We start from the raw sequence: 13,339 nt of genomic DNA, 5'->3' as shown, positions 1-13,339 counted from the left end.
TGTTCTTTGTGGCACACTGTTTCCACCACAAGTTTCTATAGTGGGTCTGCGTTCTGGCGCGGAAGGTTTCACAGAAGAAACTGACGTCTGTGCTCTGAAAGGGACTTACATGGCACCGCTGACGTCACATTCTGAAACAACGTTATGGAGGAGCCGTATGGTGCCATCCCCGGCACGCAGAGGTACTGCTGAAAAATTTCCAGATCCAGTCTGATGCTTGGGGAGAATTCACAAGTTAAGGAATCCACAGCTGGACTGTGTGTCTATCAGATATTACATTACCGTAGATAAGTAACTTTTACTTAAAACGCTTGTGCAGTATCTATACAGGCCTGGGAAGGATAAAATTGAAGCAACGCCTCTCACATCAGAGTCCACACTTCCTCTGACCTGGAAAGTCGGATGCGAAAGCATAACAGACCAGTGGTGAAAGCCAGAATATGTACTTAAAAAAACAGACTTACCAAAAAAGTTCCAAAAGCAACCAGGAATGCCCTCGAAAAGCAGATAAGACAATATAGCAGGCAAGACTCTCTCTTGGACATATATGAAAGCCATCACTTGGTGAGTGAGAGGGGTTCTCAGGAGAGCAGCCATCTAACAATGTACACTCATGAGCCTCCGCTTTTTAACTTTTTATCTTTGTGACATGACACCCTCATAGAAAATCCTTTTATGATTTTTGGGGAAATTGTATGGACCGCCAAGAAGTAGATTTTATACCCCAGTACTTAAAGTTGTTAATTTTACTCAGTATAGACCTGCTTTCAATTGACTTCAACTACTTCATTATCCTTAGGTGTGCAAGTGTGTCAGTAGCTTAGTCTGCTGCTATTAGGATCAGGAATAAAATGGACTCATGAATTCCATGATCTCATATGCTCCGGTTTACATGTCTGCTTGCTATACTGTAATATCTATTTTCACTTATTTTATGTCTTTGTTCATGAAATTTATTGTATTTAATTTGTCACCTGCTTTTATGATTTTTATACTTAATAAAGTATCAGTTGATTGCAGTTAATAATTATGTACGTAGGAAAAGCGTAATAATATTGAAATTATTAGATTAAACACTATTGTTTTATTGAAAGTTTTCACCTCATATAAAAATGGGGGAACCCTGGATTATTGCACATTAAACTAATTTTAAATATACTGCAATTTTGTTTTTTGCTGTTGTACATTGCCCATTTAGCCTGACTGCTTGAGTAAGCTTCATCTTGCTTTGAAGTTGGCATAGACAAGTAAAAAAACGCAGTTTTAGTAAGGTCAGCTTTCTACTTTACCCCACTGTATTGTTCACATGAGAAGTGCAAGGCACCTACTCATTTACAGCTATCTTGAATTTTGCATTGTACCACATGTTCTATCCTCTGCTTTCTGCATTATAAAAAATGTATAAAGAATGTTGTAAATGAAGAGAATTTAGCATTGTGTGCTGCAACAGCTAAGATAGCAAAAGCAGTGATCCGCTGAAATTACAAATTTGCCCTTAAATTAGTTTAGCCACCTGGTAAATTTTTTACTGAGACAAATTTTAAAATTCTGTGAGTTTCCCAGTGTTTTTTTGTTTTTAATTCCATACCAGGGTGGTTTCTCCAATCTCTCTTGGTTTCTAAAGCCTAGGGTAGATAATGTTCAATTGACTCAATGAACAATACAATACAATACAATTTTTCTATAGTGTACATATGTATATATATATATATATATATATATGTATATACATATATACATATATATATATATATATATATATATATATATATATATATATATTGTATAGTTTTAAGTCAAACTATAATAAATAAAAATTGAATACCTACTTAGACATTCTAATGCTGATTCACTCATTACATTTACAGTTAAGCCACTGGATTCTGGCTTTGGTCAACGTCACTCTACAGTCTTTGTGCATGTCTTTAATTTTCGCATCTCAATACTCTTGTTATGATAAAGCTAACCTATTGAAAAACACATATTGATGGGACACCCCTTTATTCCTTCTTTATTTTCAACAAAAGTATCAGTTTGACCCAAGACAGTCCAATCAGGCTAGGTGGGGTATCATCCACCCCTCTATATTAGCATCAGAAAAGCTGGGTCTGTGCCAACACAGGGCACAATGCACACTTTTTTTTGAAGCCATCCATAGAATGCCCCTTTCCCTACGTCTACTAGCTTGACACACAAACACCCCGCAACACACACCCCACACTCCATCCTACTGGGGGCACCCTGCCCACCACCACATCCTAACTGTAAGCAAGGCTACATGTACCCCATTAAGATTCAGATTAGTTGAGTGGCTAAAAGAATCAATACAGCGCAGGAGTGTTCTACAGTGTGCAGACCTCCCATATAAAAGTGCAGGCACAGACTTCTCCTCTGTGCACCTATTGCTGCATAGTATGGAGAAGCGCGAGAGATGGTCTCACCTAAAATCATGTAATAAGCAATATAAATCATGTATTAAGCAATGTAAAGTAACAATGTACGTCCATTCCTATTTTGGGTACAACAACCTTTGGTGGTCACTGAAGTGTATGCTTCAGAGGCTGTGATTTGATTAGCAGTTTCACAGTAGCTCGAATTCAACAAATGTACAGGTGGATACTACGCAGGGCCCCTTTGGCCTTTAAATTGCATGTAAATAAGGGAAAAGTGATAACCCAAATAGGACTACAAATATTCTCCATGTGCAGATATCTCCAGATTGAACATGAAGAAATGCAGGAAGAAAAATGCCAGTAGGCAGGACTTCATATCAATGCACCCAAGATTTGCTACAACCTCTCCAGTGATATTTGAACTGCTTTCACCCTCCAGTTAATTAGGAATACATTGGAAATACATCTCCTTAATGAACACTGCCACCATACAAGACAACTTGCATCACTGTACACGACCCCAGGGCCGTGCTTCTTCCCTCTGGCTGGAACGCCATTGCTAGCGTTGCACTATAGGAATGTCTTATACACATGATATATGCTCAAGCTTTCCCAGAAACGAATAAGGTGGCCCAGACTAGTGAGCTGGACTCTCTCCTGTTCCCTGTTGCAAGTGAACTCTCTTGTTTCTTGGGAGCAGTTTAAAAAATCCAGCCCCCTTCCCCCTCAGCCCCCACAGTGACGTCTGCTGCTTGATGACAGTAAAGGCCAACATATAAAACTGTCTCTATTCCTTTGAAGAAAAAGAAGACATGTACCACAATCAATATTAATTAAAATAATAATAAAAAGTTTTTATTACACATTCCATAGATTCATAACCGGTATTCAACCAAATACAACAGAGGTAACTACATAATGATACAATTCACCATGTATTGAAATCAAACATAGCTGTCTATTGCAGCATGGCATCTCTGCACATCATCTAAGTTTATGTACTAGTCTTAAAGTATCAAATGCTATCGAAAAGAAAGAGGAAGGAAGTCATTGTTATGGAGATATGGGGTTTGCAAAACTCTAGCATACCTTTGACTACAACATATTAGAAGTGTGAAGTTGTCATGGCGAGAAAAATCAGTGCGCTACAAACACAAATAAAATCATTGAGCTGCATGACACAATCCATGCAGTGAATCATTAGTTTGTCAAGCAGAAAGAGCACAATTTAGAAGAGGTGATTGTGGAAATGCGTCTGTCGCCATGTTTACATTGCTTGTCTTAGGAATTGTAGATGATCATCATAAACTCATTTCTATAATCCCTCGGCAGTTTGTAGTAGACATTTGTTTCAGTGTGAGATCTGATGTGCTCGAGTCCAGGATATCCGTCGTAGAATGTCCCTTGGGCAGGCTTGTGTTCCACAGTGATCGTGTAGGATGGCGAAACTTCCAGCAGCTTCGTAGCAGGCTTCCACTCTGTGCTCAACGGAACAGCTTGCAGTTGGAATGATATATCCTGCCAGAGGCCGTCAACAAGTCTCAACATGTCGTCAATCAGGGTCTCGGTGTAGCCAGTTTTTAAGGCTTCATTGGGCCAACTTGGAGCTATCGTGACATAAGGGAAGACTGTGTTAATGGTGTCAATGAACTTTCTGCCTTCGATGAATCCTTCAGTGCGAAAGCGTCCATAAGAGACATCCATGCTGACCCAGACAGGGTTCAGTAGTAAGCCACTTTTGTACATCCGGCTAAGAAGCCCGAGTGTTGGAATAAGTGCTGCTTCTGTTTTGACCTTTAAGAAGACACCCCAGAAGTTGGAGCTCGTGTAGAGCAAATCAAGGCAGCTCTCCAATGTCATTATTGCTGATGATGAGTTGTACTGGTACACCTGTGGATTATGATCTCTGTCCACATCAACATCCAGTGCAATCATACCAGTTCGGTCTGGAAAACAAAAGGAAAGCTTTCAGTATAGTTACCAAATGTCTCTGTGCTATGTAAAATCTAAAGTTCTAGGTTTCAATTGCAGGGCCATCCCTACTCTTCGACAATCTAATTATGTTACGGTATTTGTCCCTCATCGAGTGTGCAGCACTGTACAACATGTTCATGCCCAACAAACTCTTATGCTTACTTCAAAACAGATATTCAGGGTTCCTAAATATGTCTTCTACTTTGCCTTCTACTGTGAGACAGGGGATCTCCCAGAATTCCCTGAAAACCTAATTTAGGTGTGTCTATGAAATGGGCATAGCACTACCAGACATACATTTTCACGATTGGTTATTACTCGCAATCATGAACTAGGGTTTCCCCTCAGTTGGAACCCTAATTTCAATTTGACAGGCACACACTTGGTTACAAGGGTTATCCTAGCGCCACACATGGGTTCTGCAAACCCAGCCCAAACGTGTTCCCATTATATTCATGACAAGACCATGGAAAATGGCCACCAACAGCCTTGAATTGGGCTACACTCTTACTCAGGGTAATTTAAGGGCTAGTGATCCTACTATATATATTAAACACTCACTTGGATAGCATAAGAATGTGGGCCACTATCAGGATCACCAAGCGCTGTGATTTCTGAAGCTTGGAAGGTATTAACACTTTTGCACATCTGTAAGAGTATTCTACACTCACAGGGATTGAAACCTTAAGGTATTTACAACAGCGACACGCTCTGAAACAGTACCTTGACTGTAACACTTATATTCAAGAATGCTCCACTGCTGAAAAGATTATTGACGGAACCACTCACAAAGAAAGCAGTATCCCTGAACTACACCATGCTTGTCAAACATTTCTTAGGCACCCTAGAGCACCTGAAAACTAGGCTGGAGACTAGCCTTGGCCCTTTAAGCGGCACAACTTTGGAGGAAACACAGTTGTACTTCTAAGCAGTGGCTACCTCAAAGTTTCAGACTGGTACTACTAAAAATCTTTCATGGGGTCAACTACCAATGTATACAGTTCTTCAGAGCTAGAAGGACTTGATGATTTGTGTTTAAGAAGCTCTGGCCATAATGTAACCTTTCTTCATACTGCCTGGCACTACCTCGACTTTCAGGTGTTTCTCTCACTATTGTGTACCTATTGACCACAGTTTTAGGGACCTCCCCCCCTTGTATTTATGAGTTACATTAATTATTATGGGTATCTGGGATGACCGAGAACTCTACGAATCTCTAGTAACTTCATTTTTTTCATCAATATCTTTAACATTATAGCTCATATTAAAGTTGAAACGTTCAAGTTGAAAAGGATGCAGCTAAAAGATTTTCTGCTTTTGACCCCTGTTGAACTTGGCCCTCTCTGCAGGGTCAACCCCAAACTTTTTGCCTTCACCCCTCCTGTTCTGCTGGATTTGTTTCTGTTGGCCTTAGCACTCTGTGCACTTTACCATGACTTAACCAGTGCTACAGTACTTGTGCTCGGTTGTCTGCTATTAAAACAAATGCCTTTACCAAGCATGTCTTTACCACACATCCTTTAACACATAATGCCTTTACCACACTTTGCCTTTACCACCCAAGTCTTTACAACGCATATGCCTTTACCATTTATGCCTTTACAATGCAATGGCAAGTATATATCAGGTAAGTGAAACCATATATATATTTATATATCTTCTACTGGCAGTCGCCAGTAGGTAGTTATAGCTAGGACCTAGTTTCCATAGGAAGAGTGTATTTCATTTGCCAATTTGACGTTGTTTGACAAATCCTCACGACATTTTCAAAACTAATTTGTCACTTCAGCTGCTGTCTTGAAAATTTCAGGGTGATCCGTCAAGCGGGTGCCGAGAAAAAGGGGGTGTCCAAAAATGCATTTTCCCCATGTTTATTTACATAGGAGACTTTAGACACAGCTACAGCCCGAACTGCTGAATGGAATTACACCAAATTTGGCAGAAAGTTAGCTGTTGGTCCAGGAAGTAACCTTCTTGTTAAATTGTGTAAATGCGTTCAGTACTTTTAAAAATAATAAGGAAAATCCAAATGTGAATATCTAGGAGACGCAGTGGAACCACAACCCCTCCCGATCTCGTGCTCAGATCTGATTGGCTGCTAACACTTGAAACCAGAAAGTGTTGGCAGCCATCTTGTGACTCAGTTGAACACAGTCCCAGAAAAAATATAAAAGAAAAAGAAAAGGGGCCAGAGTAGGAACAACCTGACCCTTCAGGCCTCTTGGGGGGGTGGGGGGGGGGGGGGTCACACAGGGCCAAATAAGCATTAAAAAACAAATACAGTTGGAGTCAAACTGGATCTGTGAATCTCGCGGAAACTTTAAAAAGAAAAATGAAGCGCAGACTCCCGTGCTTTGTTGCTAATTGGCCCCCAGGTGGGCCAGGTCCTGGGGTCATGTCTAAAATATGTATGAGGGGGCACACGTGGTCCCCCTCCTAGGAGCCCTAAAGCTGAGGGGCCCTTCACTTCCCCGGGCCATTCTTAATAATTTATGCAGGGGTTGCTAGGGACTGTCCCCTTCCCAGGGCAAATGTTTCATTAATGCGGGGGCCCGCATGCCCCCTCACAGACCTGGGGACTGTGACCTCCCCGGGGCAAAATATGATATAAACACGGGGCACACAGCCCCCACCTCGCAGCCTCGGGGACCGCCACCTCCCCGGGGCTAATGGTAAAAATCAAAGTGGGGGCCACGTGGCCCCCTGCACCCCCGAGGACCACTACCTCCCCGGGCTGTGACCTTCAATGGAGGCGGGCTTTGTGGTCCCCCTTGTGCAGCCATAACTGGCCCTGGGAACAGCCACCACCCAGGGCCGGCTCTTACGATGGCTTGGCGGGAGCTGTACCGCTTCTGCCAAACACAGCAAACTGTGCTCGCTTTCGCCTCCTGCAAGATGGCATTTGAGTAAGGTGCCTGACCGGCTCAGTTGCGCATCTCTGCTTTCTTCTCACATAGGGAGCACCGCCGCACGCCATCAGCTGAGTAACCTGCCCCCTGGAGAGAGACGCCCCATCGTGAGAAGTGTGGCTCAATGGTTAGAGCGGCAGACCCTGATGCAGAGGTCTAGCCCGGGACCAGGGTTCAATTCCCCGCCTCGGCGGGTCTTGGGCTCAAAATTCCACGGACCTGATAATTCTCGCCTCGGTGCCTATTCTAATCATAGAGTCCCACTCTGCAACTCTGGGCAATAGCTTGCTTAATCTCCACAACGGCCCCCACAACGCTAAGGATGCCTGGCCTTCACCCTGGGGGTGCCCAGGAGTGGATGCCTCACAGGGAAAGCCAGGACGGGTTCCACAGCGGTATTCGTACAAGCGCCTTGAGACCCTTGTGGGTGAGTAGTGCGCTATACAAGTATCAATTTACATTTACATTTACATCGTGGGGTCTGCACAGCCCAATTGGGTTTTAAAACACATTATTTTGGATGTCTTGTGATGCACGGTCAAGTACACGCATTACCACCAACATCCTCCCCGGGGGTCTGTATATTGTGTTGAGCAGCGAAGCGGACCCATGAGAACACGCTCCCAGAAGGACTCCCAGTAATTACATATAGCACCAGGGGTGTTGTGCCCTTGAGCGTAGATCCATCATCTGTGAGGCATCACCCACCCATAATCTTGGCTGTGACCCCACCCCACACCAGCAGTGCTCGGCCTGCAGCTCTGTTCCCCCACTGTAAGTTCCTTGCAGCGCTGGGTGCCTCAACCCATTTGGCTGCTCTGTGCACTACTTCTGAAATTCCATGGTGTCCCCTATTTTACACAGGTGCCTGTTGCCTTTAAGCGCCAGTGATTGTGCAGTGTGCCCTAAGGTACTTGCTATGGAGCTGGGCGATGTAGATCAGGGGGAGACAGACCCCTTAGCATTTCTCCCATGGGATGATGACTCCTCTGATGCAGTAGACACATCAATATGCAAGGCAGTATCAGAGGCTATGCCCCCCCTGGAGGATCGCCTATCTCAAAAGATTGTGCACAAATGCGCTGGGTCTCTCCAGCCCCTGCCACAGGTCCAGGGCCCTTCAGGGGACCTTCAAACCCCTCCCTACCTGATAAGGCCCCAGCAAAGCGTTGCCGTAAAGCCAGGGTGGACTATGATGCCTTTGCCAGACTGAAGCAGGCCTTATTGGCCCAAACTCCAGCCCCGCCTTATGCTCCTTGGGGTCCAGCAGCCCTGTTTACTGAAGGTCGGTCATCAATCTTCGAGAATTCAACAAGTGGTTGGTGCATCGTTACTTCTAAATGGAGGGAATCCTTCGAGATGCTTTGCGGCCCAGAGACTATCTGGCCCACCTCGACCTCAAGGACACCTATCTGGCGATTCCAATTTACCACTGCACAGGCGGTTTCTCCAGTTCTACTAGTGCCACCAGACCTTTGAGTTTGCAACTCTGCCCTTCGGACTCTCCTCCACCCCTTGCTTCTTCCCAAATGTTCTCAAACCAGTCGTGGAGCACCTGCGGGTTCAGGGAGGTTGCATAATTGTGTACCTGGACGATATCCTCATGCTGGGCAAATGTCCTCAGAAACTGTCTCTCCAGTTGCAGATGGTGGTCGATCTCCTACAGAGCCTGGGGTTCATCCTCAACGAGGGCAAATCCCTGTTGACTCCCTCACAGATAGCGTTTTCCTTGGGATTCTCCATAGACCTGGTCAGAGCCACCCTACGCCTTCTGTCTTGGCAGATGATGAAAATCTGCCAATATTTAAGGCGTACTTTGACCAGACAGCGCGTCTCCCTTTGGCAGATCGCTCGTCCGGTGAGCCTTCTCTCTCCATCTATTCAGGCCATCTTTCCTGGGCCTCTCCATTACCCTAACCTACAACATCTGTTGGCTGCCTATTTGCGCAAAGGCCTCACATACTCTCAAACGGTAACCCTGACCGACGAGGTGCGGGAAGTGATTAATGGTGGCTTGCTCATATGGACGCGTGGAATGGCAGGGCAATTTTTGGTGCTGCCCCAGATCTGGTCATAGTCAGAGGTAAACGGGTACAGCTGGGGCGCTCAATGTGTAGACTTCTCCACTGGAGTGTTATGGTCTGCGGACGAAAAGAGGTTACATATCAACCTTCTGGAGCTTCTAGACAGTTTCTTTGTGGCCAGATGGACAAAGGACTTGATTCAGTTGTGTGTCCTCCTCAAAATAGACAAAGTTTCAGTGGTCCATTATATCAATAATTTGGGAGGCACAAGGTCCAAGATTCTTTCCGACCCAGTTTTGGCAGCACTGCCTGGATCATTGGATCTCGGTCTCAGCTGAGTACTTGCCCAGTCAAGCGAATCAGGTAGCATATTTCCAATCCTGCCACTTCAGGGATTCCAGCCTATGGAAATTACATCCGAAGGTCTTCTCAACCCTGTGCGACCTATGGGGTCTGTTTTCAGTGGACCACTTTGCCTCCAGGTTGAATCACCAACTGTCCAGGTTTTTCGCTGAAAGCCCGACCTGTTGGCAGCTGTCATGGATATATTTCTCCGAGATTGGAGTCTCAAGGCAGGCTACACCTTTCCCTCCTTTGCAATGATGAGTGTCAGCCCAGGACAGGCTCCAATGAGCCGACCTGGTTCTGGTCACTCCAATTTGGAGATTCCAAGTATGGTTTCCTATTCTTCCGGAACTTTCCTGGGATTCTCTAATCTGACTCCACTTGATTCTAGCTCTTCTTCTTAATCTGGACCAACTGATTCACCAAATGGTTCTGGATGGGTCTCTGTCGCTCATGGTGTGACGGATTACAAAAGACCATGGTCAGTCCCAGGCGTTTCCTGACAGGCTTAGAGTTTCTTATCAAGAGCATGAGCCGGCAGTATGTACAAGCACTATGCCTCAGAGTGGGGCCGATGGTCCCGTTGGTGTCTACGAAGGGATATCAATCCCGTGGTCACAGAGGTAGTACATGTACTCAATTTCCTGTCTGAGTTAGATGGTCTGGCCTATTGGACCATTAATACCTTTTGTTCAGCCAACTCAGTGGGAAATGCCAGGTGGAAGGCTTGCAGATGGGAGAGAATACCTTTGTTTGTTGGCTCCTCCGGGGAATCAGACTCTTGCTTTCCCTTGAACCCTGCTATTCTGCTCTCTGGGATGTCAATCAAGTACTGACATTTTTTTTGCCCTGTCAATCAACTCAATTCCTGTCCAGGAAAGAACTGTCCATCAAGCTGGTGATGTTACTATGCCTGGTTTCATGCAGAAGGGTTTAGGAGGTAAGGGCCTTAGACATTTTGGGCAGAACTTTTTCCCCATCTGGGGGTCTCGTTCATTGTAAGCAGAAGGACAAAATGTAATACTAGGGTCATTACTTATTCAGTGTTTCCGAACTTTCCAAAGCTTTGCGTAGTGCAATGTCTTAAAGCATATGAGACATGTAGGAAGAGTTTCACCCTCCAGGAGAATGTCAGCGCCTCATCGCATTGTGGAAACCACATAGGGCAGTTTCTTCTCCTACCATCTCCCTCTGGGTGAGGTGGGTAATGCAAGAGCCTAGCATTGATCTCGCCCATTTGGTGTACATTCTGCACCTGGTGCCATGACTTCGAAGACTTTTACACTGAGTGCCTGGCTGGAGGATATTAGGAATGCAGCACACTGGTCTTCGGATTCTATTTTTAAGAGGTTTTACTTCAAACCAGTTTTGGACATGGCTCACCTCATTGTGAGCAAGCTTTAAACTAACATAATCCTCGCCTCCGTTTCTGACATTGAATGAAAAATTTCCTAGCAATCATAACGGAAAGTTTCAATTCTATTAAGGACTCAGAGGTGAGGATTATCCCACCCACTTGGTGATAATTGAAAGCCCTCGCCATCACTAGTAAGTATTGATTTTCCTGTATTGCGATTGCATGATATGTTTAACATTATCTCAAATGTGACTTTGCGTTTCATTGCTAGCTGTATGCTTTGAATATCTATGTGGCCTGTGTTCCCTTGCAGGACTTTGCAATGGTTATTTTCTATATTAGTTACCCTCTTTTGTAGGGAAGGATTCCAGTAGACAAGACGGGTGAAGATGGACCATAGGCGTTACTCGTGAGCACAAAGAGGAGGAGGGAACACAGACGATGGACTATATTGTGGACTATTGAGACCCGATTGGTGGATTCCCCCATTGGATGTTAATGTTTTTGCTTTATTCCCAGAGCATGATGGGAATAGTAGTTTCTTATAATGAGTTTTAGAAGGAAGATGAGCATACATCATCATCCTCACCTGCAAGTCCTTAAAAGAATTGAAACTTTCTGTTACGATAGCTAGGAAACTTTTCATTCTATTTCCTAACTATAACATCCTTGTAAACTTTGTTTTTTAAGTGAATATATATATATATATATATATATATATATATATATATATATATATAGATATATAGATATATAGATATATATAACACACACACTCTAAACTCACCTACCCTAAAAAAAAGCTTACCACTCAATACCCTTACCCCCCTAAAGCCTAAAAACACCCTTACCACCCAATACCCTTGCCCATCTCTAAACACCAAAAATGCCCTACCACCCAATACCTTTACCCACCTCTAAACCCTAAAAAGGCCCTTAAAACCTAATACCCTTACCCACCCATAAACCCTGACAACACCCTTACTACCCTGTAGCATTACCCTCCCATGAACCCTAAAAACACCCATACCACCATATTCCCTTACCCACCACTAAATCCTAAAAACACACATAACACCTCATTCCTTTACCCTCCCCTAAACCCTAAAAGCACCTCTCCCACCCTATTTCCTTACCGACCCCTAAACCCTTAAAACACCCTTGCAGCCCATTACCCTTAACCATCCCTAAACCATAAAAATGCACTTGCCACCCAATACCTTAACCCCTAAACCCCTAAACCGCCTTTAGAACCCAATACCCCTACTCACCCTTAAACTCTAAAAATGCCATTACCTCCAAATACATTACCCTCCCCTAATCCCTAAAAACACCCTTACCAACTTATTCCATTACCCTCCCCTAAACCCTAAAAACTTAGTTACCACCCTATACCCTTACCCACCCATAAACCCCCAAAACACCCTTACCACCCTAGACCCTCACCCACCCCTAAACCCTAAAAACACCCATACCACCCTAGACCCTCACCCACCCCTAAACCCTAAAAACCACCTTACCACCCAATAACCTTACCCACACCTAAACCCTATAAATTCACTTACCACCCAAACCCCTTGCCGACCCATAAACCCTAAAACTGACCTTACAGTAATCCCTAATATATATATATATATGCACTAATACACTTACCTGATATATACTCTCAATTTTGTTGTATAGGCATTCATGGTAAAGGCAATGTGTGGTAAAGGCGTTGGCATTGCATGGTAAAGGGTGCGTGGTAAAGGCATATGTGTGGTAAATGCCATGTTCTAAAGGTTGTTTTCCCTTGTGCTCTCTTCTTTTATCATGGTAATATTGGCTTACACATGACTGGCATATTTAATTTACTTATATGTCCCTAGTAAAGTGATATACCATATACCCAGAGCCGGTAAATTGCATGTTACTAGTGGGCCAGCAGCACTCATTGTGTCAACCACTTACGTAGCTCCTTAAGACATGTCTCAGGCCTGCCATTGCAGCCTGTGTCTGCAGTTTTAAACTGCCATTTCGACCTAGCAAAATATAGCTTTTGCCAGGCCTAAACCTTCATTTTTAAAACATATTCGTCACCCGTAATGTAGCACTAAACAGCTCATAGGGTTGGGTGCATTGTATTTATAAAGTTGGACATGTACTTTTAAGTATTACATGTCCTGGTAGTGAAAAACTAAGCAACATTTTTTTTTCTCTATTGCAAGGCTTACCTCTCCCATAGGATAACATTGGGTTACCCTATTACATTTAATAAGTGATGAATTTTGTGTGGGAGAAGGTGTGAACATCATGTTTGGTGTCCGAGGAATTGTAATTTAAGATCCTCTTTAATTG

At 43.9% G+C, this 13,339-nt stretch overlaps 1 protein-coding gene across 1 annotated transcript in view; it reads right to left on the bottom strand.

Annotated features, from left to right (window-relative positions):
• Nucleotides 1–3,222: 3,222 nt before the first annotated feature.
• Nucleotides 3,223–13,339, bottom strand: part of FAM151A (family with sequence similarity 151 member A) — a 91,688-nt gene continuing 81,571 nt past the window's right edge. The window contains exon 7 of the mRNA XM_086925121.1: nt 3,223–4,339. Within this exon, the coding sequence (XP_086781247.1) occupies nt 3,675–4,339 (665 nt within the window). The 3' untranslated portion in view covers nt 3,223–3,674. The remainder of the gene's footprint in view (nt 4,340–13,339) is intronic.

Source organism: Lissotriton vulgaris, chromosome 1_1 (genome assembly GCF_964263255.1).
Source record: "Lissotriton vulgaris chromosome 1_1, aLisVul1.2, whole genome shotgun sequence".
Taxonomy (NCBI): Eukaryota; Metazoa; Chordata; class Amphibia; order Caudata; family Salamandridae; genus Lissotriton; species Lissotriton vulgaris.
This window is presented reverse-complemented; position numbering and strand designations above follow the sequence as displayed.